The 26320-nt window shown below is 45.4% G+C and overlaps 2 protein-coding genes across 2 annotated transcripts in view; both read left to right on the top strand.

Annotated features, from left to right (window-relative positions):
- The first annotated feature begins 4979 nt into the window (after positions 1–4979).
- On the top strand, positions 4980–5622 carry LOC125287923 (serum amyloid P-component-like). The gene is made up of 2 exons (XM_048234007.1): positions 4980–5135; positions 5338–5622. The coding sequence occupies exons 1-2, from the start codon at positions 4980–4982 to the stop codon at positions 5620–5622; spliced, it is 441 nt and encodes a 146-aa protein (XP_048089964.1).
- Positions 5623–7577: 1955 nt separating this feature from the next.
- Positions 7578–26320, top strand: part of LOC125287922 (transformation/transcription domain-associated protein) — a 103414-nt gene continuing 84671 nt past the window's right edge. Inside the window, 21 exon segments of the mRNA XM_048234006.1 lie at positions 7578–7598; positions 8586–8768; positions 9016–9065; positions 9271–9381; positions 9783–9887; positions 10161–10244; positions 10411–10467; positions 10572–10697; positions 11579–11656; positions 11984–12072; positions 12417–12513; positions 13264–13402; positions 14209–14287; positions 15340–15574; positions 15884–16220; positions 17035–17132; positions 17449–17643; positions 18137–18328; positions 20881–21046; positions 21481–21737; positions 22005–22205. Coding sequence (XP_048089963.1) covers positions 8669–8768; positions 9016–9065; positions 9271–9381; positions 9783–9887; positions 10161–10244; positions 10411–10467; positions 10572–10697; positions 11579–11656; positions 11984–12072; positions 12417–12513; positions 13264–13402; positions 14209–14287; positions 15340–15574; positions 15884–16220; positions 17035–17132; positions 17449–17643; positions 18137–18328; positions 20881–21046; positions 21481–21737; positions 22005–22205 — 2796 coding nt within the window. The 5' untranslated portion in view covers positions 7578–7598; positions 8586–8668.

Genomic DNA, 26320 nt, shown 5'->3' with positions numbered 1-26320 from the left:
TGTCATGGCAACGCAATATTGTTACATTATACACACACTCAGTTAACCCCCCAAAGGTTACTAAATTGATTGTGCATCTTCAGGATGTGGTCCCGAGTCCACGTACCAAGTTTGGTGTCGATACGATAAAGTGTTGCAAATTATAGCACCCCTAGTGGTCAAAGGTCGCTAAAACTATTTTGTGTCCTCAGGATGTGGTCCCGAGTCCATGAACCAAGTTTGGTTTCGATATGTGAAAGCATTACTGAGATATAAGCTAATCTTCTGTTACTCTAGCCCCTAGTGGTTGAAGGTCACCAAATTTATTCTGTGCCCTCAGGATGAGGTCCCAAGTCCATATACTAAGTTTGGTTTCGATACGTGAAAGCATTTGCTGAAATATAAGCCCACGCCCTCCTAGTGGTCAAAGGTCATCAAATTTAATGAGCCTCCTCCTAATTGGGTCCTGAGCCCATGTACCGAGTTTGGTTTTGATACGTGAAAAAAGCCTTGCTGAGATATCACTTCACTTTGGCTTTGCTGCCAAACTTGATTGGTCATCATGGGCAATAGGTTTTGAATATGGGTCCAAAAAGCAATGCATTTGTGAGTCATGGTCTGAAGATAATCTGCGCCAAGTTTCGTGAAAATCAGAGAAACTTTGTGACCCGTGAAAACTTGTAAGTGTTTTTGATGAAATTCAATATGGCGGATGGTCCAACATGGCGGATATTAACGTCATGGGGTGCGTTGAGTTCGGCCTCATCCAAGGATTTCAACTATACCTATATTCCAACTATACGATGTTCGAAATTGGACATACGGTTCAAAAGTTAAGTGCATGAATGCAATGTCAACTTTGACCCATTGGTGGCGCTAGACTGCCTTTGGTTTGGACCTGAAACTTCAAATGTCAAAAGCATATAACAATTTGCTTTTGGTACAGCAGCTTTAATCACTCAATCTAAATCTGTAACCATTATTAAGATGACAGCCCTCAATATTCTTGTAGCCATGAATTCTCTTACAATGCTCTGGTGTACTACTTTAAATGTTAGTGTCTTGACAGATTGGTTAAAACAATCATTGGCCACAGACAGGAAATGATGCAACATATGGGCCTCCCACTTGACAGTAACCAACACCAGCCCTGTCAACTGTCAGACCGGAGAGACGGGAGTCCAGTGGTAGAGAGCACGTATCCATCTGAGGGCTTTGAGCTCCAAACTGGTAGAAGTGGCTGGCTTTCCCCCTTAAGTCTTTGTGTGATTAAGACTCAAGGCACAGGAGGCATGAATGACATTTAATAGGCTTCCCAACAGGAGTAGTGGACTGATAATCCATAATCTACTTACATCCATTTTACTTACACTTGCTCATTGGATGAACATTTTACATTTGATTTGTCCACATTTAACGCATGCTTGCCAACAATTTTCATCTTTCCTTCAATAATGATTTTCTTAAAGTATACTGTATTTTACAGTTGTGTGAGGAGCCTAATTGCAGTCACTGAGGCTTCTAATGCTTTTCATGTTAGCAAATTACATTTAAACTCATCACTGGTTCAAGTAGAAAGACTTCAATATCTTTCCACTGTAAAAACTATTACATATCTGGTCCAGATAATTATTCCAATTACAAGGACATGGCCCCTAGAGCATTTCAGGGTTTCAAGTGCCTTGTTCAGAATGGTGGCATACTGGAAGTCTAGAGCACCCTGTATTATTTTCTGTTTCGTAAGAGGCCTTCTTGACACACAACTTTGGTGAAACTATGAAAGACTAACCACTTGAATATAAACAAATTATACCAGTCAATGATACAACCCATTTAAAGAGCACACGATTATGTGGAATTTGCATTTCTGTGATCACACTGCATGACGTACTATGCACTTCTTGTGCACTTACTAATTCATTCAACAAGGATGGTTTTGTAACGCTAAAAGCTATTCATCCACACAACTTTTTTTATGGACTTCTGATGGGGATGAGCTCATGGCCTGCTCCTCATCGAGGGTCAGAGAGTTCCCTTTCCAGCTCTGTTGTCTCAGACCTCAGAACGGCAGTGGGGCTGTCTAAAAAACACATGACGCATCATTCAATTTCACAGAAACACACCACTCTCCTGTGCTTTCCATCAGAGCCCAAGTGGAACAAAAGGCACCTTTGTGCAGCTGAGCCTTAGCACTCATGGAGTAGTATAGAATATGGATGTGAATGGAGCCTGCCATGCTCACTCACAAAGGATGCTTATTAAAGACCATAACCCCCTCTTTGCCCATTCACTCCGATCTAGTGGAGCACTGAACATGTGAGAGATGAGCAGAAAGGATCTTAGCCTTGGCACATTAGCTGTTGGTTGTTCTAAATAAGGCCAAGTAATGAATTGCTGGTCTTTATTCACTAATGCCCTCTGAATCATGCCCCATTGTTGTTCAGGCTTACAGTAAATACCTCCATTAGTGACAGCCAAGATTGGTTCTTAACTTATTTATGTTGAATTACTCTCTCCCACCTGGAGTGTTCTCCAATCACACTCACCCACATATAGAGATTCTTTTTCCATATCAAGCGGGATTACCAAGGACCAACAGTAACTTGATTCAGTGTTCTCCAGTAGGCTACATTGCTCATATTTTCATCACAGCTAGAATGCACCTGTCTTTCAAGTCGGCTTGCTGATGTCTGCTATTGTATGTATTCATTGTCGATCATGAAGGAAAGTCTGTACGGATAAATGCGACAGTGAAATGGCACTTATGTCCAGATGAGGCATATTTGAAATGCAAAAGTGCAAATTAAATTCATTGGTCCCCAGTCTGCCGGATGTACCAGTCCCTTGGACACCATCCAATATTTGGATGCACCCATGCAGCTTCCAGAATGGGTGACTGATAGATCTGAGCTGGGCATCAGTGTGGGTTACCTCCGTGATGGGCTTGTACATTCATAGTCCAGTTGAAAATCCATCCATTGAAATGCTAATGCAACCTTATCTCTCTCCAGGGGCAGAGTCCTCCATCTGGACATCTATTCCAGTTGCACCCTCTCAGGACAGTGATTGGCATTCTATTACTTCGAGAGAGCAAGAATCTAGTCCAAGGCTTCATTAAACAATTCAATTGGTGCTGGTAAAAAAATAGCCTGGAAAGTTACCTGAAGCTATTTAATGACTCTCATTAAAAAGTTCTAGTTTTAAAATGACAATAATGCTAACCAGCCTACTGATCTAGTGTAATAGAGGGTAAGGATATTATAGAGGTATTACAGAACACCATATGAATATTATACACTATCATAGAACTACTATATCTAAATCTTATACTATAGTTCTTTTTCGTAAGAGAGATTTCTGCCCACAGTAAAAGTTTGTTGATATTACATTACATTTAGCAGACACTTCTTGACCATATAATATAATATAATATAATATAATGTATTGAAGTGAAATATAAATTTGAGGATGAAAATGTGCTTTATGCCAACAAATGGTATTTTTGCATTTATTTTTCCAATTGTCAAAGTGCTCCTAAGTCTAGTCATGAATAACACATTCAGTTAACCAACATTATCACGTATTTTGAGGTACACAGACATTTATGTGGAAAATGTCAAACGCATATCCTGATTGTGAAACTACTCCTAAGACGCCCATAAAACAAATCTGAATAGCGTAATGCTGAATAGCATTGTAAGGCAATGGGCATGGGGGAGCGCATTCCCATCTTTCCTACACTTGTTTGGTGGAAGACTGGCGCCATCCAGAGGAGCTCTTCTCTTGCCAGCATTTGTGCCAAGGCCCAGATGAATGGTTTCCACCAGGCTTAGAGCAATGGCCCGGACTGGTTCCATGTCCCAAACAGTTGAGCTGGCCTTGTGTGTGTTTGTTGGGCTAGGAGAGGCCTCACAAAGAAGCATGGTGAAAACCAGTGATGGTGTATGCAGAGATGCTGAAGTCAATATCAGGGTTTGCAAAGAGCAAGACTGAAGAAAATCTAATGAAAAGAAAAAGAAGGGCAGTAAAGAAGAACAGTTGGAATATTCCCACTAGATGCTGAATTTCTTGACTGCAACAACAGGCTAGTGCAAAATGGTCATTTGTCCTCAAGTGACACCACAAGTCTTGACACAGGTTATTCACTTCCCCTTAGAAAATCTACACCCTTGCACCTCTCATTCATTTCTGATCTGAAAAGGGTTTTCAGAGAATTCTGAGAATCAGTCAGGTATTCGCCTTATTCACCCGACGGCCAGAACGAGGCTAGGGTACACAGGCCTGTTCTTCTTCTTCAGTGAGTTTTTTTTAGCAGTTTGCAAACGGAGTGCATTACCACCACCATATCTGCTGGACTTCAGTAGGTGTAATGGCAAGTGTACCCTTTAGCCTCGTTCTGGCCGCCGGGTGAATAAGGCGAATTGTGCCAGATTTGTTATTGACGCAATACAGATGCTTTCTCGGGCCATAAGAAAGTGCACCAGTAGCTTGTTTACTCGAAATTCATAAGATAAGAAAAAAGAAGTCTGTGAGAATAACTCAGGTGTGTTTATTCACAATGGCCAACATTTCTGTTGATATAAAATTGAAGGACGTTCTTGAGCTATAAAGTGCATCATTAGCTCAGTTATAAATTCTGCAGTATAACAAAGGAATTGAGGTAGCTGTAAGTATTTTCTATTACAGATTTTGTGAAGAAATAAATTGTAGGCCTATATTGTCTAATGATCGTTACTCAATTCTGTTTAAAATTACAATAAATTACTCTGTTTGTGACAGCTGTAATGACTATGCACATTCTATGAAGTACAAAAGATTTTCCTCCTGGGACAAAGAGTCATGGGGCAACTCAGACGGGTCTTCCATGGCTTTCATATCCTGCAGTGTAGCATCACAAGGTTAGAACTAAACATTTTGATTCTTAATTTCAGATATCAAATGAATAACAAAATAGAATATAGAAATCATATTATGACATATTACCAAATGGCCTAGCATTCATGTGTCTTTCATCTTTAACAGTATCTTTCGCAGATACAGGAGACCTGTCAGGGAAAGTCTTCACCTTTCCAGAAAAGGGAAGCACAGCTTATGTGAGACTTACCCCATCCTCCACCAAGATCCTGTACTCCGCCACCTTCTGTCTGAGGCTGAGAGTTTGATAATTATGAAATGACACTATTTGATATGGCCACCCCCACACAACCAAATAGTTTTACGTTATTTAGACAAGGTGTAGACAAAATATATCAGATCTATGTTGATGGCTTACACATGGAATTCTATGAATTACCATTCAACTCGAACAAATAGAATTCTATATGTGTGAACTGGGATGCAAACACTGGCGTATCTCAGATGTTTGTCAACTGGATTCACAGTGTGAAGAAGTCACTCAAGGCTGGGGGATCCATTGCTGGAACATCCATCATACTAGGCCAACATCAGGGTAGTTATGGAGAAAGGTTCGAGTCTAGTCAGGCCTTTGTGGGACAGATCAAAGATGTGCACATGTGGGACCATGTCATTTCAACATGTGCTATCAAGAGCTACATGCAAGGCCTGGTCCACAGTCATGGTAATAATCTTAGCTGGACAAAGTTGGGTTTCTCTATTCATGGACAGGTGCTGTTAGAGGACTAACATGCTTTACAAGATCAGAGAGAAAAGTCAGTGTGATTTTGTGTAGGCCTTTATCCAAGTTTTTGGGGGTATTATACTGCAATGATGTAAATTAAACCCTTTACCATTTCATCTAAAACATAAGTTCTGTATCAAGGTAACAAAAGACTGAATTGACTTAATTGTCAATTTTGTTTGGAAGATCTCACCTTGATTAAAAAAGTGTAACGTTAGCCAGTTTTCTCTACTTAGTTTTTAGTTTTAGTTAGCTATTTTTTCAACTCTTTTAAGGTGATGTGGATTAAGTTATTTCTAAAAAATTCCTCATGCAGGCTATCCCCAAGTCTGTAGGAGGGCTTGCTTTTTTATACGTTGCAATTATAACATTTCCAAGCTGCCAGATGTTATCCCATTGTTTTTTTTATGTACAATCACAATTTTTCACCACACACTTATTTTATAAGGAATAATAAAAATGTTTCATATAAGAACAATACATTTTTGGGGGATTTGGGGTTCCCAGACATTGGTATTTTTAAAAGGGACTTGTCTTGGCCAAAGTCTTTATTCAGAAATGTAAATTCTACATTCTCTTCTCTTTCTTTATAAAGGATTTTAACCAATGCATTCAATCAAACATTCAGCAAAATTTCTAGAACTAAGTTCTGTTTTGTATGTAGGCTACTTTCTATTTTGTATTCAATTGCTTTTGTATTGACTTGTTCTCAAGTTTAGCCTACAATAAAAAAGTAAACTGCTGAACGCCAGTGGGTGGTCACTGCAGGCCTAGATGTCTCTGTAGGCTACTCTGCATAGGCCTACACCACTCCTTGCTTATTCTGTAAGATATAGGCCTAAGGGAAGCAGCAAAAAATATTGTAGTCTATACAGTACATAATGAGGCTAACCTGGCTTATTGTTTTTCAGACCTGTGCTGCGTGGGCTTTCCTTACTTTTTAAGTATCAAAACTGCAGTAGGCTAATGAGGAATTCAGGAATGCAGTATAGGCTACTCTGCCTATACTGCACTTTACTGTAGAAATGCAGCGGTTTTGGACATCGCCTAAACTGCATTCAGAAAAAAACTGCAGTAGCCTAGGCCTAGGCCTAGCTGCAGTTAGCCTATCCGTCCCATAACTGCAGTTATTATTTTGTAAGGGTTAGGCGGCCGAAGTTAGACCCTACTTATCTGTAAATGTGATGAGGATGAATAGCCTATGTCAGTCCCGGTAGGCTTAGGCCTATGCCAGACATTTTGTAGCCTAGGCTAAATGATCTCAGGCACTTAAGCGCACAATATTGTGCGCACTGCTACTCTTGGCCCAATGCACTACTGCCACCTACTGCCTAGCCTTATCTTTCTGTCAAGCTTATAGCCTACCCATCAGTATTCACTGTTTTGTCTCAATTAATTAAAAGCCAACCGCCAAGTTATTTCTATATATTATATATATATATATATATATATATATATATATATATATAAATATATTTCTTTTTAAGTTTTATATATTAGGCTAATTTAGCCATGTATGTGCAGGATAATGCCAAATTATGCCGACTGTCCTAGTCTTTTCTCAAAACTACATGAACTAAAATATTTTTTGTGGAGAAATTGGGGAATTTATTTTTTATTAAACAGCTTAAAAGTTGTTGGGCTACTTTGGAATTGTGATCACAGAATATTGGATTTTAACAAAGCGTCAAGAAGACCATCGTTTTCGATGGTCTTATAACATCCACTTTGTTCATATCAATCCGCTTGGCACTATTTTGTGATGATATTGTGGTAATGGGAATGGGACAAAGTACACACGTAAGAAGAAATTCCTTTAAGTATGAGATTACTGTGGTATATATTACACGTTTGACTTACGTTTTTGTAAATAGCATGGTCTGGAAATAATAGTCTTTTAACATTGAAGCACATAGTGTAGCTCCGCCGACCCAATTGCTGGGCGGAAGTAGCAGAGGCACTCCTTCCGGTTTCTGCATAGGTAAGTTTGAAAGAGCTTTGAGGCGTTTTCTTAATAATTAAGGTTGTAAATGCTTTGTTTGGTGTTTCCCAGAGACATGCATGTGGTGTTCATATGGTATGCAAAAACGTAACATTTACAGTGTATATGTGTTTGGGATATCGCGGACATTGAGGAAAGAACAAGGACTGACTTGGCTGACTGCTAGCAATGCTGTTAGCGGTTAGCGGTTTCTTTCTTTGAGAGCGTTTGGTTAGCTCCTGATTAATTCACTGATCCTGAGGATTTTCATGGGGGTTCTCTCCAGAGATGGAAGCGAATCGCTTGTGCAGGATTTAAATACACCACAGCTTAAGATATGTGTGGATTTATTTCGCCACAGCATTGTAAATTGCGTTGATGTGCTATCGTTTAGCATGATAGCTAGCTGTCTCTGATGTCATTTACAAGCGACTGCGTCTATCGCGAGGACAGCAGCAAACAGTTTCGCGCTTTGCCGCTGCCTGCTGAGGATCACCTGAATCACTATTTACCTATGGTATTTACAGGGAGTTCAATAATTGAATTTTGCATATATGTAATAGTGTGAGTGTAGTATTACTCAGTCTCACCACAAACAGTTTAAATATATCAGTCCGGAAAGCATGGTCTGCGGATTATCACCCAGCCTTGCCGTCGCAAGTCTGGTCCAAAAGTTTTGGAAGTGGGTTTTACCTGCATCTATCGCAGGTTTCTCAGTGCTTGTAAACTTTACTTTGTTACTTTGCTATCTATTGCTTATCCATGGTTTGTGTAAAGTGAACACATTGCAGTTAAACAGATCGTTAATTTAAATGATTGCTCGGCAGTTGGGTTGTTTTTATTTTTAGTCATCATCCATAACTGTACATCTCAACATTTAACATTAATTTTTAAAGTTCTAATCAAATATGGACATCGGTCGTTTGCATTTGCACGACATCGGTCGTTTGCATTTGTGGTGATTCCCTCCGATCTATGCATTTACAGCGGACATGAATTCTTATTGAGATTGGAAGCAGACACTCGTCTGCCTCACGTTAAACGCAACACTGTCTCTACCGGCTGCAACCATGGCCTTCGTGCCCGCACCCAGCCCCACGGTGGTGGACCAGACCACCCTGATGAAGAAGTACCTGCAGTTTGTTGCAGCGCTGACAGACAACAACACACGTAAGTAGCACACAGGATTCAAATGAGGAATTGATTCAATGGCGAAGGCTATGATGAGAGCGATGTGCTTTAGCTTGGATTGGTACGTGTGTGTGTGTTTGTGTGTGTGTGTTTCCTTGTACCAAAAATCTGGGCGCTGAAAGTAAAACTGATAAGATCTGAATGCCTGTTGTGCTGCTTGAAGCTCTGTTGTCTAGACCCTATACATATGTCTGATGTTTTCAACTCAACTTTGTTTCCCTCCCAGCTGATGAAACCAAGCTGAAGATGATGCAGGAAGTCAGTGAGAACTTTGAGGTAGGCCTGACATCATCCTCAGTCCTGTGCAACACATTTTCTGGCAACTTCTGAAGGCATACATATACCGAAACGGTCCATATTCTAGAATCCCTCTGGACTTTATGCTAGGAGATCCTATAGTCCTCGCTGTTTGAGTTCAACATTTTGCTGGAGCAGCATTTTGAGGTCCGTGAGTAACTCAAGTGTTTCTTCTTCATTTCAGAATGTCACATCTTCACCTCAGTACTCCACCTTTCTGGAGCACATCATCCCACGCTTCCTGACCTTTCTCCAGGATGGGGAGGTGCAGTTCCTTCAGGAGAAACCCACACAGGTAACCAGAGCATGACCAGGCTGGGAAAGCTTACTCGCCCCAACATTGACATTCATGAAGCAAAGATAATGATGACCTCAGCTGGCCTGGGAGGCCATTAACATTTTATCAAAAAATTGTTTTTCATTGGCCTCTCCTGGTTCTAACAGCATCCCTTGTGAAGCGTTGGAATAGCAGATGTAGATTTTTATGACTTAGAATTTTTTGTACAACGGAATGGTGGTTACACTGGAATAATTCTGTGATTTATTATTGGCTATTATTTATAATTGGCTGCCGATTCACTTACTCATATCTTCTGCCGTGAGGCTTTTTGTCTGTTTGGAAAGCCTGATTTCCTCAGAGGGCAATGCTGATGCCATTGTGTCGCTAATGTCTTTGAAATCTTGTCCCTGTTGCAGCAATTAAGGAAGCTGGTCCTTGAAATCATCCACCGCATTCCCACCAATGAGCATTTGCGCCCTCACACCAAGAACATCCTCTCTGTGATGTTCCGATTTCTGGAGGTCAGTTACCCATTAAAACATGCTCCACTTCTTGTCTTACTGTTGGCAAAAACTTTCCTCAAAGCCAAAAAAGGAATTTCATGATTTAACCATAATGAATAGCGAATGGGTCAGCCATCATGGGGTTTACTAACAACACCCAAATACTCGGTTGTCACTTGGCATAACTGCACCTAGTGCATGGCTGCAAATCAGGAAGCAGACAGCTGCCTTTGCTAATGACTGCCTTGGACACAAAGGGTGTAAAGCAATGTTTGTTTTTAACAATTGTAGATTGAGAGTGAGGAGAACGTGCTCATCTGTCTTCGGATAATCATCGAACTCCACAAGCAGTTTCGTCCCCCTATCTCCCAGGAGGTAAGACTACATCACCAAAAACATTTGCCATCTGTTGGTTAGTAACATCTTTGTTTGTTAGTGTTTGCCCAGAGCCTGTGTTATTTATTGATAATGGTGCAAGTGTTAATTGATAATGGTGCAAGTGTTAATTGATAATGGTGCAACCTTTTTGTTCTTTCTCCAGATTCATCACTTCTTGGACTTTGTGAAGCAGATTTACAAAGAGTTGCCAAAAGTAGTGGTAAGCTGTCCCACCCATTTAGCTAATTTGTAGTTGGCTTTTCTGCTAAAAGCAGTTTTTCTCGTGCACCTCTCTAATTGTGTGTGTGTGTGCTTGTGTGGCAGGCGCGGTACTTTGAGAACCCCCAGGTCATAGCGGAGAACACGGTGCCCTCTCCAGAGATGGTGGGCATGATCACGTCCGTGCTCGTGAAGACGGCACCGGAGAGGGAGGACAGCGAGACGCGCACGGTAACAGTACGCACATGCGCGCGCACGCACACACACACACACACACACACACACACACACACACACACACACAGAATTACACTGACATCCACTAATTTCTACATGACTATCATGTATGTGCTATCACACAAATCCTGAGTGAGTTCTACTCAGTCACCAGCCGTTTTGATTGGAGAAGGTGGCCCCTCGTTGATTAGTAACTCCTTTGCTTTTTGCCTTCTGTTGGGGGCAAACCACACCACACCACACCACACCACACCACACCACACCACACCACTTCCTGTTATTCAGTGGTCCACTCATGCACTTTCAGGCACCATCAGCTGCTGATGCGGTGATGAGAGCGATGATCTTTAACCCAGCAGACACCCTCTGTGTGTGTCCTGGTGTGTGTGCACAAATTGCCACACAGGCTGGGTGCTGAAAGCAAAACTGATAAGATCTGAGCATCTTGGCTGGTGAAGTGCTGTGCAGCGTGGTAACAAGGCCACCCAAAGCCCAGAGATCAAACGATAGAGCGAGGTGGCCATGCCTTGGTGGGCATGTTGTACTGAGGCTATTTTAATGTTATTCTAATGTTATTCAAATGATGCGAACTCAACAATCCTTTGCATAGCATTGCATTCTCCCAATGTCATCTGAAGTCGAAAGTGTTGGATGATGTTTGGCCACTTGGGGGCATCACTGTTCTGTTGTTTTGGTCGTTTGAACATACTGTAAGCTAGGTTCAGCATACTCCTTTCCTAAAATGAGTCCTGTTGTATTTCTTCATGTCTTGAAAAGACTTTTGATTTAGCAAAGACTAGGGATGTTGAGTGTGTTTTGAAGAGATGAGTGAACACATGTAAACTCACCCTGTTTATTTTTCATTTGTCCTCCAGCACACCATTATACCACGAGGCTCACTGTCCCTGAAGGTGCTGGCAGAACTTCCCATCATTGTCGTACTTATGTACCAGGTAAGTGCGCTGTGGGATTGTACATTGGTAATGCATGGCAAAATATTTTCATCATGTAAACATGCTGGCTATGAAGGTGAACAGCTTTGTGCCACCCCAGGCCTAGGTAGTATTAGTTATTCATAAGGTTGCCTCTTGTCTGGAGGGCTTCCTTTGGTGTGGAGGTCACACTGTTGCCCAGGTTGTATTGATTGGGAATCGATCAGGCCAACCCGTGTGTGGTGTATTTCTCATCTTGGTCTCCTCTCTCTCTCTCTCTCTCTCTCTCTCTCTCTCTCTCTCTCTCTCTCTCTCTCTCTCTCTCTCTCTCTCTCTCTCTCTCTGCAGCTGTACAAGCTCAACATTCACAACGTGGTGTCGGAGTTCGTGCCACTTATCATGAACACCATCATGCTGCAGGTGTCACCTCAGGCCAGGTAGGATCTCTCTCTCACTCACTTACTCACTCACGCAAACACACACACAGAAGATGTTTTTAGAATGTTTTGGAACAAAGATATATGGTTGACATTGCACTTCCTGACTATGGTCCCATTAATGAAATGCCTAACTAGCATTTGGATATTGAGATATTTTTGTTCTTGGTATTGGTTATGGTTGACCAATAGGGGTAGCTATAGCCTTGGGCTACATATATGTTAAAACATTTATTTTGCTAGCATTGAATATCAGTTCTGCTGTCAACATAAGCACCCTTTGAGATAAAGCAGATCCAACCTTTCTCCATGGTATGATGACAAACTGCAAAACCTTATTTCAGGCAACACAAGCTGTACAACAAAGAGCTGTACGCCGATTTCATTGCCGCCCAGATCAAGACTCTGTCCTTCCTGGCCTACATTATCCGCATCTATCAGGTACCGCATTCATTCACCCATTTGTTGCAACTGTGTGCTGTCCGTAAACTAGGCCTGGTTCCTGTGGGTCTTTGAAATCCATGAAAGTCTGAAACTAGAGAAGCAAAATAGACCCCTGAAAGGTTTTGAAATTATAAGATATTGGTCATTGAAAGTGCTTGACTGAATAAGAAAATAAATATAATATTGATGCATTGACGGATTTATATAAATGTTCAGAGTTGAAAAGGCACAAGAGCACATAGTGCTCATACATACATTCAAGCTTTTTTTAATGGTTGGCTGTGAGGCTCTGTAAAGCCTGCTAGTTCTCATTACAGAAATTCTCAGTGTTGTAACAGTGATTACCTCTGATCCATGTCTTAAACTATGCCGTACTGGGTCTGGATTTCAAGGAATCAGTCCTGGAAAACTCTGAGTCCGGAGGATTGAGAAGGAGTGGAAATCTTGACGAGGGTCTCGGTTGAATTTAAATTATACAAGCGAACTGACTCTAAATTCATTGATGGTGCGGTTCTCTGAAATTGGACTGAATTCAGAATCGCTTAATCACCCGAGTGAAATACAGATCGCCACTGCTCGTTATAGGGCTTTAATAAATGAAATCAAGTGCGGCCCTAGGTGGTGCTTGGTCATTTCGTCTCTACTCTCTTTGATTTCCCCCAAAGTCTTGTCCAAATTGAAATCTTCACCTTGCCTGGGAGTGGAATCGGCAGCGATAATGGCTGTGTGTGTGTGTGTGTGTGTCAGGACCTGGTGGGGAAGTACTCTCAGCAGATGGTGAAGGGGATGCTGCAGCTGCTTACCAACTGCCCCCCGGAGACGGCTCACCTGCGCAAGGAGCTGCTCATCGCCGCCAAGCACATCCTCACCACTGACCTGCGCAGCCGTAAGTGTCTCTCTGTCTCACTCTCTCACACTCACACCACTGACCTGCGCAGCCGTGAGACACTCACACCACTGACCTGCGCAGCCGTGAGACACTCACACCACTGACCTGCGCAGCCGTGAGACACTCACACACTCACACCACTGACCTGCGCAACCGTGAGACACTCACACCACTGACCTGCGCAGCCGTGAGACACTCACACACTCTGAGCACACATTGTTGTAGGTTAAAAACAGCAAGTCTATCTTCTGATTAGCACTACTAGATCAAAACAGACTTCCTGTTCTTTCTCAGAAAGATATAATGTATAAATGGATGAAAGATGAATGGAATGGTTTTCATATGATGTTAAATGTCTTTGTTTTGGACTTGAATATTAACTTAATGCTGACATTGGACTTGTATTCCACTTGAAAATGTACTTGTTTGGTAGTTACTTATTACCTTAACGTGGACACTGAAAATTGAGAAATGGATTTCACTTGACGTTATTAAAATAGCGTGGGTGGGATCCCCAGACTGAGTCAGTGTGAGCCTGCTGAGCGACGCTGTCCCAGACTCCTCATCCTCCCCTCAATCAATAGTGCTTGGGCAGGGAAAGTGATACACTCTGTCTAATCATTAGCCCTGTGGAGAAATCTAAATCAATCAGACGCGCTAAACCTCCAGGAGTCCTTATTGATGTGACTAAGAAAGATGGCTGTGTGTGTCTGGGTTTATTTGTGTGTGTGTGTGTGGGGGGTGTTCAGAAGGTAAAACTAGATCATGGCAGAAACCAATCTCTTCTTTTGTTTTTTTTGCAGAGTTCATCCCATGCATGGACAAGCTGTTTGACGAGTCCATACTCATTGGTTCAGGGTACACTGCCCGAGAGACCCTTAGGTAAGACAAATGCACACACACTCACTCGGTCCTCCTCACTGTTCCTCTCTCCAAAACGTTGGGAGAGGCTTTTGACGTGGAAGTGATTTGTTATGAGAGAGGGCTCAGGAAGGTTCCGGAAGCGCTGGCACGGCTCGCTGGCGTACCTGCCATCAGCTGTTGAGAATGTTGACAGTGATGTTGAGAGAAGGCAACGTCTGTAGCCATTTCGGACGTTTTTCCCCAGTCAGTGGGCTGGGTTCCAGTCCAGCTCCCATGAAGGCAGGCGATTGGGGGGGGTGGAGGGGTTGGCAGGGGGGATGTGTGGGTGCGCGGGTGTTGGGCGAACGAGGCATGGTGGAGTGGACCGCTAATGTACCAAAGCCTGCGCTGCCCCAGTGCGCACCAGAGAGGCAGGTGCCCGCGTCTCTTTGCCAGTCTGTCATTTCGGCAACACGTTCTGTCAAGGGGCCCGAAAGCCCGTCCTGGCAATTGCAGCTGCCCGCCTTCCTTCCTTCCGCCCGCCCCGCAGGTGCTGTGCGGCTGCCAACGCCAACCGAGCCGTGGCCCGGCCGTCAGCCCGCGCTCGGCTAATTCACCCAGACGGCTGATCTGTCAGAACCATTAGTGTCATTTCTTCCTGCCCTCCCTGTCCACTCTGTCTCCACCTCCCTCGAGTCGCCACACTGCCAAACAACCCAGGATTGGGTGGGGGGGTGTGTGTGTGTGGGGGGGGGGGATAATGAACCTTGAAAAATCCAAAAGGTGCAAAGAGATCAGAAGTTTTGGAGGCTTTTGTTCGGTGGAAATATTCTCTGTGGAAATTTTGATTGCTGATAAGCTGCACACAATAAGGCAACTGGAAACACTAACAACATTATTGGAATTATTTACATAAGAATCAGCTAAATATGACGGTTGATTAGCAAATTCATGTTCAATTTCTGATTAGTTGATTCTCAAAGCCGACATTGTTAACATCGCAATTTAATTGACTGACTTGAATGAATGAATCGACCCTTGACCCCTCTTGTCCTCCATTCGTTTGACCTTTGCCCTCTCCTCCCCTGCAGACCCCTGGCCTACAGCACGCTGGCGGACCTGGTGCACCACGTGCGACAGAACCTGCCGCTCACCGACCTCTCGCTGGCCGTGCAGCTTTTCGCCAAGAACATCGACGACGAGTCGCTGCCCAGCAGCATCCAGACCATGTCCTGCAAGCTGCTGCTCAACCTGGTGGACTGCATCCGCTCCAAGAGCGAGCAGGAGAACGGCAACGGCCGCGACATCCTCATGAGGATGCTGGAGGTGAGGGGCAGGCATGGGTCAGTGGGTTTAGGCGTCTTTAGACAGACCTCATTTTAATGGCCGAGTTTGTTTAGGGGGTTTGCTGACCAGTAGACCTTCTTATAATGGTAATAGATAGTGACCCAAGGTCACTTCAAATATCCAGCAAAAAATTAATTACACATCTAATTCATAACCAAAAATGAATTGGTGTCAGTGAGACAGCACGGCTAATGGACAGAGTTCTGAGTGGCTTAAGGCTCCAATTGAGTTTGTTTGCAGTTTTGTGTTGCTTATCAAAGACACTCGTACCTTTCTCTCTCCTCACAGGTGTTTGTGCTGAAGTTCCACACCATCGCTCGCTACCAGCTGCCCGCCATCTTCAAGAAGTGCAAGCCCCAGTCCGAGATGGGCGTGGTGGACCCGGGTGCTCTCCCGAGCGTCCCTGCCACCCCCACGGCCGCCACCACGCCGGCCCTCCCTCCCCCAGCGCCCCCCACGCCAGTCACGCCCGCACCCCCTGCCCCCGCCACCCCCTTCGACCGACCCGGCGAGAAGGAGGACAAGCAGACCTTCCAGGTGTCGGACTGCAGGAGCCTGGTGAAGACGCTGGTGTGCGGCGTGAAGACCATCACCTGGGGCATCACCTCGTGCAAGGCACCTGGAGGTAAGGCTACTGTTCGCCCGTCACAACCTTTATGGTTGTGGGTGGGTTCATAGTTCCCTTATATGTAGGTTTTAATAATTTGGCACTAACAAGTTCTAAAATACCACAACAATAAAGTACCAAGACTATGGGGCTGGTTTTGTAATCGCTAAGCATGAGCACCGTAAAATTGTGGTGCCACTCAAAGTGAAAGGGCGTGTGTGTGTGTGTGTGTGTGTGTGTGTGTGTGTGTGTGTGAGAGAGAAGTGCTTGACGGACTGTTGCGCACGTCTTCGCCCAAAAGAAGGCAGACAGCAGTGCCGACGGCTGATGCGCTCCTATTTTGCACACATCGCGGTGATTTCACGCCACTATTCAGAGGAAGCAAACTGTTTCTACGCTCATTTCCACTAAAGTGGATCCAGATTTATGTACTTTATGGCTATATAGGGAACCTTTTATCTGGGCGGTGTTTTCAGAGAGTTGGAGAACTTGTCACATCTTCAGAAAAGGCAGGTGTGGGCAGGTACCCAGGTCCACTGCAAACAGCCCCATCTAAGTCTGACAGACTGGCACATTGCAGACATATGCCGATCTGATCAAAGTTTCTTTTATGGGCATTGGGCAACACTGCAAAAAAGATTTTTGCCTTGCTAGAGTAAAAGTACTATTAAAAAAGTTGAGCGCTGTGCAGCATTTGGTGTTGCAGATTTTATGAATTCAAAGACTCTTTTATTCTGCTCAGACATATGGTTAATACCCTATACACATCAGAGTCTATTTCTGAAGAACTACTCTTCTTTCTTTCTTTTCTGTTTTTTTTTCTGTTCTGCAGATGCGCAGTTCATTCCCAACAAGCAGCTGCAGCCCAAAGAGACTCAGATCTACATCAAGCTGGTCAAGTACGCAATGCAGGCCCTGGACATTTACCAGGTAAAACCGCTCCCTCATCCCAACGACTCTCTTGAGCATAGACACGCATGGAATAGGCATCCCAACGATTCTCTTGACCATAGACACGCATGGAATAGTCCTGCCCAAATGTGTGTAGCTGCATGTGCTAAATACGTAATGCTGAAACGGATGGAGCTAATGTTTACAGCTGAAACCATAGCATACTTACATATTTAATACTTTAATTCAAATGTTGTGTTGAAAGATGACGTGCAGGTGAAGGTCAGACAAGGTTCGTAAAGCAGTGTGGTTGCGTTGAGCCCCATATCACAGAGCCCTACCCCCTCTTGGCTAGGTACAGATTGCAGGCAACGGTCAGACATACATCCGCGTGGCCAACTGCCAGACAGTCCGCATGAAGGAGGAGAAGGAGGTGCTGGAGCACTTTGCTGGCGTCTTCACCATGATGAACCCCCTCACCTTCAAGGAGATCTTCCAGACCACCGTGCCCTACATGGTGGAGCGCATCTCCAAGAACTACGCCCTGCAGGTAAACCCCGTCACCTTTGTATCGTGCAAGTGCCCCCATATGTATCGCTATAAAGAGGACTGAAGAAATGACTCCTAATTTCCTCTTTATGTTAAATCATTTTAGGCTCGAGTAACGGCCATCGGAGATGCATGTGTTATTCTTCGAGCAGTTAATTAAGCCGTAATAAATGTAAAGTTCTTCCTTAGGCACTCAAGCTCTTCTCTTCTCCATTTATTTGAGGCATTTAATAGACCGCTAGGGCAGGCGTGCCATCAATTCCTCTTTAAGCCGTCCTTAAACACTCTTGCTCGAAACCCACTGCGCCCAAGCAGATACAAGTGTTTGCAAAATATTTCTGTAGTGTGTTTAATTTACAATTATATACCAATATGCTTTTGGAGCAACTTCGACTCGGCTGAAACATAAGCATTTTGAAGGACTTCTTGTGGGTGTTTTTTTTTTTTTTTTTTTTTCTCTCATACTGATACCCCCCCGTGGTTTCCCTTTTCAGATCGTTGCCAACTCGTTCCTGGCCAACCTGTCCACGTCGGCCCTGTTTGCCACCATCCTGGTGGAGTACCTGCTGGAGCGGCTCCCCGAGATGGGCTCCAACGTGGAGCTGTCCAACCTCTACCTCAAGCTCTTCAAGCTGGTGTTCGGCTCCGTGTCCCTCTTCGCCGCCGAGAACGAGCAGATGCTGAAGGTGAGGGAGCGAGTGACCGTGTGGGTTGTGACCGAGCGATGGAGAGTCGGGCAGATGGCGCAATGTCGTTTTTTTAATATTTTCTTTTTGTCGCTTCATGGTGGGTAGTGATGCTCTTGCATTGGAGCGTTAGAGTCAGGGTTGTGGCTGTAGTCTCGTTGCAGTCGCTTATCTCGTGAGGTGCTGTGAGGAGGCCTTAGGGATGGAGTCACATTCAATATGTCGCGCACGCTTAAACGGTCACACTCGTTTTAACAGAAATGTGCACATAAAACTGAATATGCACCACATGCTCACATTATGGTTATGCACATATGCACTCATTTGCCAGTACTCCCTCTACACACACACCCCAACATTTCTTCATAAACACTTTTATGCATGCTGTGCGCGTTTATGCATTAATCTTGCACATTGCGATGAAACCAGGTCTGTAGGCGCACGCACACTCTAAAGCCCCATTCCCAGCGGTGGCATCAGATGCTGCAGTGGTGGCGTCGGCAGCAGCAGTGATCTCTGCCTAATGCGATGTGTCAGCCGGCGCTCTGAGAAATGGCACTGGCACCTCCGATTGACAGGCGAGCCCTTGCTGAAGGTCACGCACAAAGCGCTGTGAAGGGGGGGGGGGGATGAGGCGGGAGTGATCGAGCCAAGGGGAGGTTGTGAGAGGAGGGGAAGGGGGGGGGGGGGCTGCTATAGGCAGGCTTCTTAAGCTCTGTTCCCGTGTCAGAGATGCCCTGATGTGGGAGCGGCTAATACAGTTGATTGACAGCTTCAGTCAGCCATGCCCACTGTTAACTTTTTGACTCCTCTCTCAGACACTTTGGACTTTTCTTGGCGAACAAGATGCGGTGTTGTTACGGAAAGACCAATTAGTTTCTCACACCTGCCAAGAGTTTTGGGCCTACTTCCAGTTCTCTTTCTCCATTTTACACGCGCACACGCACACACCAAGTCTTCTAAGCGCACATCTAGTGAGGAAAAACCAAATGTCCATTTGGAGTTGAGTTCTGTCCAGCAGCCTCTTAATTTGTGGCCCCTAGCCCAGGGGGCGGCTGTGAAGGGAGAGGAGGCGAGTGTAGTGTGCGGAGTGAGTAGTGGGCTTTGGTGTTGCCTGTGGAGTCGCACCCTCCACTGAATCCCTGAATCAGTGTCCCTCCCTATCCGAGCTGCTTGCTTTTCTGCTGACGTCCACCAGAAATACGACTTTGACCTTTTCCTTCGTTGTAAAATCTGTGTGGGGGGTTTGCGCCGTTGAATCCGCGAGCCATAAAGCATCCCGCGATAGCGTGAAATGACGACTTCTCGCAAAAGTGGCAAACTGTGTGTGTGTGTGTGTGTGTGTGTGTGTGTGTGTGTGGCTGGGGGCGGGGGGTGTAAAATATAAAGAATTGGAGCACTTCCTGACTGACCCTTTAGATGTGAGAAGCCAGGGCCATTTGTTTTTGTCTCTGTCTCTCTCTCGTTCTTTCTTTCTCCGCTACGTGCGCTGCCTCTCTCTGAGCGGAGGAGGAGTAATCACTCATCCGCCGCGCTGTCATCCCTTCATTTTTCACACGGCGAAGGCCAGCAGCGCCGCCGTCGCCCTGAGCTCAGCAAGCAGGCCCAGGGGAGCCATCCCTGAAGGACGATCCTGCCACACTACTCTCTCTCTCTGTGTGTGTGTGTGTGTTGTGGGGGACGGTCACGCCGCTTGTGTCATAATCTCGGTGGCGTCTCAATTGGTAGAAAATAGTAACAACAACACCAAGGTCGGGCGGTTGAGCAGGAGCGCTTAGACCGTGTTATTTAGCCGCGGCTCGTGTCCAGGGTGTCCTGCGCCACTTTGAGGGCATGCATTTTTCATCGGCTGCCTTTGGCTTCAGGGGATCGGAGCCTGCGATTTTTGTCTCCGCCGTGTTAAAATCAAGAGACGGCTTTATTGGAGATGATGTATGATGCGGCGGTCGCATTTTTGTTTTTTCGGCTGCTGCTCTCTAACCACCATTTCTATGCCATTGGAGTGTAGCAGGCAGCACTGTTCCTCTGGTCTACACAGACGTGTTGTAGTGGCGTACACCAGCAGCCCTTGGTCAAAACCACACGCATGAAACAGAAATGTCTGTGGCGCATCCTAAATAACATTGAATGAAGATGACAAGACCCCAGCCCATGTTTATGTCACAGGGATGGGCAACAACAAAAGCAAATCTGCGTATATGTGAAATGCTCTGATGTTACGATTATGGCTGGGGGCAAAGGCCTATTGATTACTGCTCAAAATATTTATTAGATACCCGAGCACTTACATAACAGTGTAGGTTTCTTTCCACGTCCATGATGAGATATGTGTGTGTTTGTTTAAGTGACTCATTATTTTAATAGGACTGTCACGAAGTGCCCTGGGTTCTCACAAAAAAATAAATGTAACGAAGAAAGTCATCACTGCCGTTCCATCAAAGTTGTTTCATTTCCCTCGTGAGATGAACAAAGTCGTGAGACGTGTAGGTGTGTGTGTTTATACCTTCTCTAACCTTCCGTTCCTCTTCCTCCTCCTCCTCCTCCTCCTCCAGCCTCACCTGCATAAGATCGTGAACAGCTCCATGGAGCTGGCCCAGTCGGCCAAAGAGCCCTACAACTACTTCCTGCTTCTGCGGGCGCTCTTCCGCTCCATCGGGGGCGGCAGCCATGACCTGCTCTACCAGGAGTTCCTGCCCCTGCTGCCCAACCTGCTCCAGGGTACGCTCACCCACGCCAAACGCACGTCAATACCGCACACACACTGACCCCCCAAGGCTAGGCTTTCACACATCGACTGGGTTTACAACACACCTTCAAAGGGTGTAATCCTGTAAATAAAAATAAAAAATATCAGCGTATCATCTAGTGTTGTAACTAAGGATTATAATGTTTATAAGGATTTGTTGTTGTGTTTTGAATCATTTGCAGTATGTTCAGCAGAAGGTTTGGTTATTAGAATAATTAAGGGCATTAAGTGATTTTTGGAATTGGATTAGTTTTTAAGTAGCTCCTTTTTAGTGCCATTCTAATTTTATAATTAGATTTTAAACATTCAGAGAAAAAAATGTTTGTAGATTGATGAATATTGTACACGGTAATGTCTAATGCTATCCCTGTGTGTGTGGGGTTGTGCGTGTGTGTACCTCTCCCAGGCCTGAACATGCTGCAGAGCGGCCTGCACAAGCAGCACATGAAGGACCTGTTTGTGGAGCTGTGTCTGACCGTGCCGGTGCGCCTCAGCTCGCTGCTGCCCTACCTGCCCATGCTCATGGACCCGCTGGTGTCGGCGCTCAACGGCTCGCAGACGCTGGTCAGCCAGGGCCTGCGCACGCTGGAGCTCTGCGTCGACAACCTGCAGCCCGACTTCCTGTACGACCACATCCAGCCTGTCCGCGCCGAGCTGATGCAGGTGAGCTGCCGGAACATGCGTAGGGACGGGCAGGGTGGGGCGTGCTGGGGGGGTTTGATTGGTTAGTGTGGGGGTGTTTGATTGGCTTTTTCTTTAGTGTAATGTCTGTATATATGTGTTTTTATATGTATATATGTGCTTTATATATTGGAAGTGTCTCTGCCTAATTGATCCCAACTGCTGGAGCCAAATCCTGTACGTGTGCACATACTTGGTAAAATACGTATGTGTAATGTGACGTAAAAATCGGACTGGGTCTTCCTGCAGGCACTGTGGCGCACACTTCGCAACCCGGCGGAGAACATCTCGCACGTAGCCTACCGCGTGCTAGGCAAGTTTGGCGGCAGCAACCGCAAGATGCTGAAGGAGTCGCAGCGGCTGCAGTACGTGGTGACTGAGGTCCAGGGCCCCAGCATCAAGGTGGAGTTCAACGACTGCAAGGCCTCCATTCAGCTGCCCATGGAGAAGGTGAGTGCAGGTCTTAAATGAGTGACCGGTCAAGTTTAAAACAGACTGGCCTAACCGGATCAGATTTGGCCATAGCATATATGAAGTGACTGAAAATGAGAATCCATATTGTTTGTTACTTGGCACATGTTGCCATTTGATGTAGGTCAACTCCTCCTACTCTTGAATAGAAAACAATTCCTTGAGTGGAATGGTTTGTAGTCTTCAATCTTTAATAGGCATTTGTTTTTGACGCTGTCCAGTCTTCTAATGGGCATATCTTGTTGAAACCAGTGCCCAGTGGAATCCCATGGCATTTCTCTTCATGATGGACATAAGAATGGAAAATCAGCTTGAATGCTCGCTGATGCCATCTTGGTCTGCATCAAACTATTGATTGCTCTAGCCTTAGGTGGTGTTTAGATGTAAACAAAAACGATGCAAACGGTGATATTTTTCTGCGTTTGACGTCATTTAGACGCAAACGGAGGTTTTACCCACCCACAAACAGAGTTTTTAAAAACTCTGGGCTGAACGTTTTTTTTGGGAGAACTCTGCTCGTTTGAGTCTAAACAGGTACAAACGGAGATTTATGTGATGAGGTGGAGATTTTGTTATGTCTGACTGCGACATAAAAGAGAAAGAGGAAGTGATTTGTTACTGTTTTTTCTATTTTTGGGATTCTGATTGGCTAACATGGGCTTGATCTTCTCATTACACTGCCACCTACAGGTTCGGCATGCTCTTGATGACATATACACGGGTTAATGTAAACGAAAACTTTTCTGAAAACTGACTTGGTGTGTACAATGTTATTTTTGAAAACGGAGAGGGTGAAATGTCCGTTTATGAAAATAGCCAGCCACGTGTAAACACAGCATTAGACTTGATTGCTCTGGCTTTAAACAAAGGGATTGTTGGTTTTCCATTTTCCATTTGCTGATGGGATTAAGTGTGCCGTGTGCCTTTTATGCGGATGTGTGTGTCCGCGCGCATGTGTCTTAAAGTAGTAAATGCTGTGTGTCTTAATGCGTTGTGATGGCCGCACAGTGTCAACACGATCAACTTGAACTAAAGCAATACGTGATTATTGCAACACATGAATGCCCAAGTGGCAGAATTTCTTAGGTGCCTTGGCTGCTTACTTACTCCTACTCCATCCATCCATCACCCTGAAGATGTGTTGTTATGGCTTCTTGGGGGAGGGGTAAAGGAAAATAAAAATAAATCAATGCTAGATTGTGGCTTTCTCCTGGATGCCTGAAATGAACCAACCCTGGACTGTATTTGCGTCAGCAGCGAGGTCTGTGACGTGAAGTTGCAGTGAATGATGGCGGCTCATTTTTTTTTGTGCAGAGAATTTTGGATGGATATATACGTCAGGCCATTAGATGTAGTCTGCCGGTCTAATGAATGGGCCAGGAAGTGAAGATTAGATAAAGAGGCAGGCTGATGGAGACTTTTTTTTTTTTATTTTTTATAAATAAATAAATATTTATTCATTTATTTCTTCCCTTCCTGGTGGTCTCTGCACGACACGCTAATGTTTGCGCTTTGCTGCTGGAAACACTGCGCCCACTTGCAGACCAAAATATGTTTTTTCTTCATCTGCTTTTTTTCAGAGTTATTGAATCATGTCTCATATTTGTGTGTGTGTGAGTGCATGTTGCATGTCTTTCTCCCTTTTTGTGACCCATCACGAAGCCTGACTTGTGTGCCGTTCTCACAAGCTCTCCACTTTGATGTCGCACGTTTTAAGAGATCTCTCCTAGTCAGAGATGCTCTTTCTCTCTCTGACACACGCTCTCACACACACTCTCTCTCTCACACACACACACACACACACACACACACACACATATACACACATGAAACGTAGTCACTCACACACACAAACACACACATCCCCTTTTACTCATTTCAGCTGTGCACAGTAGACAGCAGATGGAGGGGAGGAGTGGGAGGAGGGGAGCGAGGGATGGGTCCCATTCTCCCACAACCATGAATCCTTGTCAAGAGAGGTGCATCACGCTCTCTTATTCCTTTTTTTTCTTTCTTTCTTTCTTTCTCTCTCTCTCGCTCAAAAAGCAAAGACAGTCTCTTCCTCAGGTAATTAAATAGATCATCAGGCTGTAAGCTGTCTTTTCCTCCTCTCCTCCTCCCTCCTCCTCTCCTCTCCTCCTCCTGCTCCTCCTCCATCCCCCCCCTTCCTCCTTTAATCAATCTCGGGGCCGGTGCGACTGACGGGATTATTTACTCCGGCTAATGGCTCTTCCTGCTGCTGCTCGCCACTGCTCGGGAAAACACAAACTGTCATTTCTGTAATTGCGTTTCGCCCCTCAAAGACGGATGCTGCCGCCGAACGCAACCGCCACTGCCTCTCCCGCGTCCCACACGCTGTAATTTAATTTGCATGCGGTCGCACCGTTGCCATGGGCCCCAGCATGGCGTGTGTGTGCGCGTGTGTGTGTGTGTGTGTGTGTGTGTCAATAATGTCTGCATGGATTAAGCAGCAGAGCACCCACACCCCACCCCCTAACATCACCCGGTGCACAAATACCCATTTACGTAAACAGTCATAAATATGTACGCACACACGCACACACACACACACACACACACTCCCATAAGTCACTCTAAGGCACAGCAGTAGCATCCTCCCAGAGCACTTCAGCACCCATAATGGATGTGTGGGAGGGACAGTGTTTGTTTGCTTGTTCTTGCCGCTCTGTGTGTGCGTGTGTGTTGTATTCATGGTGAGTTTTGACATCAGCCCAGCTGAAGCGAATCTGCTTCTCCATTCGGAGAGTTTGCAAATCACCCCTAATACGCCCTGTCAGGAGTCTCTGTCACCCCCCCCCCATCTTTGTTTTACCCCACCCCCTAAATGATGGAGAGTGAGTGGATTAGGTCTCTGCCCATTCCTCAAGCATCAAGCTCCCTAGGATGGAGGATGGAGCCCCCCCATTCTCCTCTCTCCCAGCCCTTCTCAATATCCACTGGCGCAGGCTCCAACACATCCATCTCCTCTGCTTGAGCAGCACACAGTCCTCCAATGAGATTGGAAAGACAAGTGCGAGAGCTGACTGAAGCAATCGCCTGCTTCTCCGCGGCGCATTACCCCCACCCGCTGTTCTTTTCCGGATCCTTCCTTCTCTCACCTGTGCTCTCGTTATCTCTGGCCTGCTCCCAGGCAGCCTGTGAAGCTTATTTGAGTCTGTGGCCTGGGCTCTAGGTAGGGGAGGTAATGAAGCACCAGACGTTCATAGTCTGGCATCGTAATAAGCCCATCTCAAGTCTAATCCCCTTGGAGAGGAGAGAAGAAACAGATTTTGAAGCTCTCCTTGAGAAAGTTTGGTTGCAGTGATTTTTGGCAAGACAAAGATCCTAGACAAAGTTAAGTTGAATTCTTCCTCCCAACTTCATATACTGGTAACGTTAGCTACAGATCTTTAGAATTCAGAGCATTGCCTTGCTTTGTTCTCTCACGCTCTCGCTCTCTCTCTCTCTCTCTCTCTCTCTCTCTCTCGCGCTCTCTCTCTCGTCTCGGCTCTTGCTCGCTCTCTCTCTCTCTCTCTCTCTCTCTCTCTCTCTCTCTCTCTCTCTCTCTCTCTCTCTCTCTCTCTCTCGCCCCTCTATCCCCTGGCTCCCTGAGTTCTGATTGGAGCCGTGAGTGGAGCTGCTCTCATGAAGGGCGGTGTGGTTCGCTCCCGACTGGCCAACTTCGCTCCGACTGTGAAAGCCGCCGTGCTCCACTGGGTCTGACGCTCATGCCGCGGTCGGGGCACTGAGACGCTTTGACGAATGGCCCATTTCTAAAGCCGACAATCCACATGGGAATGTCCGCTACATGTGTAGCCTACTAGGCAAAGTGACATTTCAGAGTGTTGCCCCAGCTGGGCAGAACAGCTCCCGGTTTCCGTCTCCCAGGCTACTGCTCCAAGGCTCCGAGGCCTCCGCGGCCAAGCTTACTAGAACTTCCGCTCCCCTAGAACTAGAACTGCTGCTCTCGGAGCTTGCTCGCTGCAGCACGGCCTCCTGGGCTTTCTAATGTGGACGGGGCTCCACACGAGTTCTTTGTGAATTCAGATGCTGTCCTGAGTCATCATTTCCTCAGTTTAGCCTGAATGAATGAT

Source organism: Alosa alosa, chromosome 22 (genome assembly GCF_017589495.1).
Source record: "Alosa alosa isolate M-15738 ecotype Scorff River chromosome 22, AALO_Geno_1.1, whole genome shotgun sequence".
NCBI classification, from domain to species: Eukaryota; Metazoa; Chordata; class Actinopteri; order Clupeiformes; family Clupeidae; genus Alosa; species Alosa alosa.
Note: the sequence above shows the minus strand (reverse complement) of the source record. Positions and strands in the feature narration are given on the sequence as shown.

Bases quoted from the DNA above. Each gene is read 5' to 3' on its own strand.
- LOC125287923 (XM_048234007.1), top strand. From the start codon at position 4,980: ATGTGTCTTTCATCTTTAACAGTATCTTTCGCAGATACAGGAGACCTG. The intron at 5,136-5,337 runs GTTTGATAATTA...GGCGTATCTCAG, and splicing joins CCTTCTGTCTGAGGCTGAGA to ATGTTTGTCAACTGGATTCA.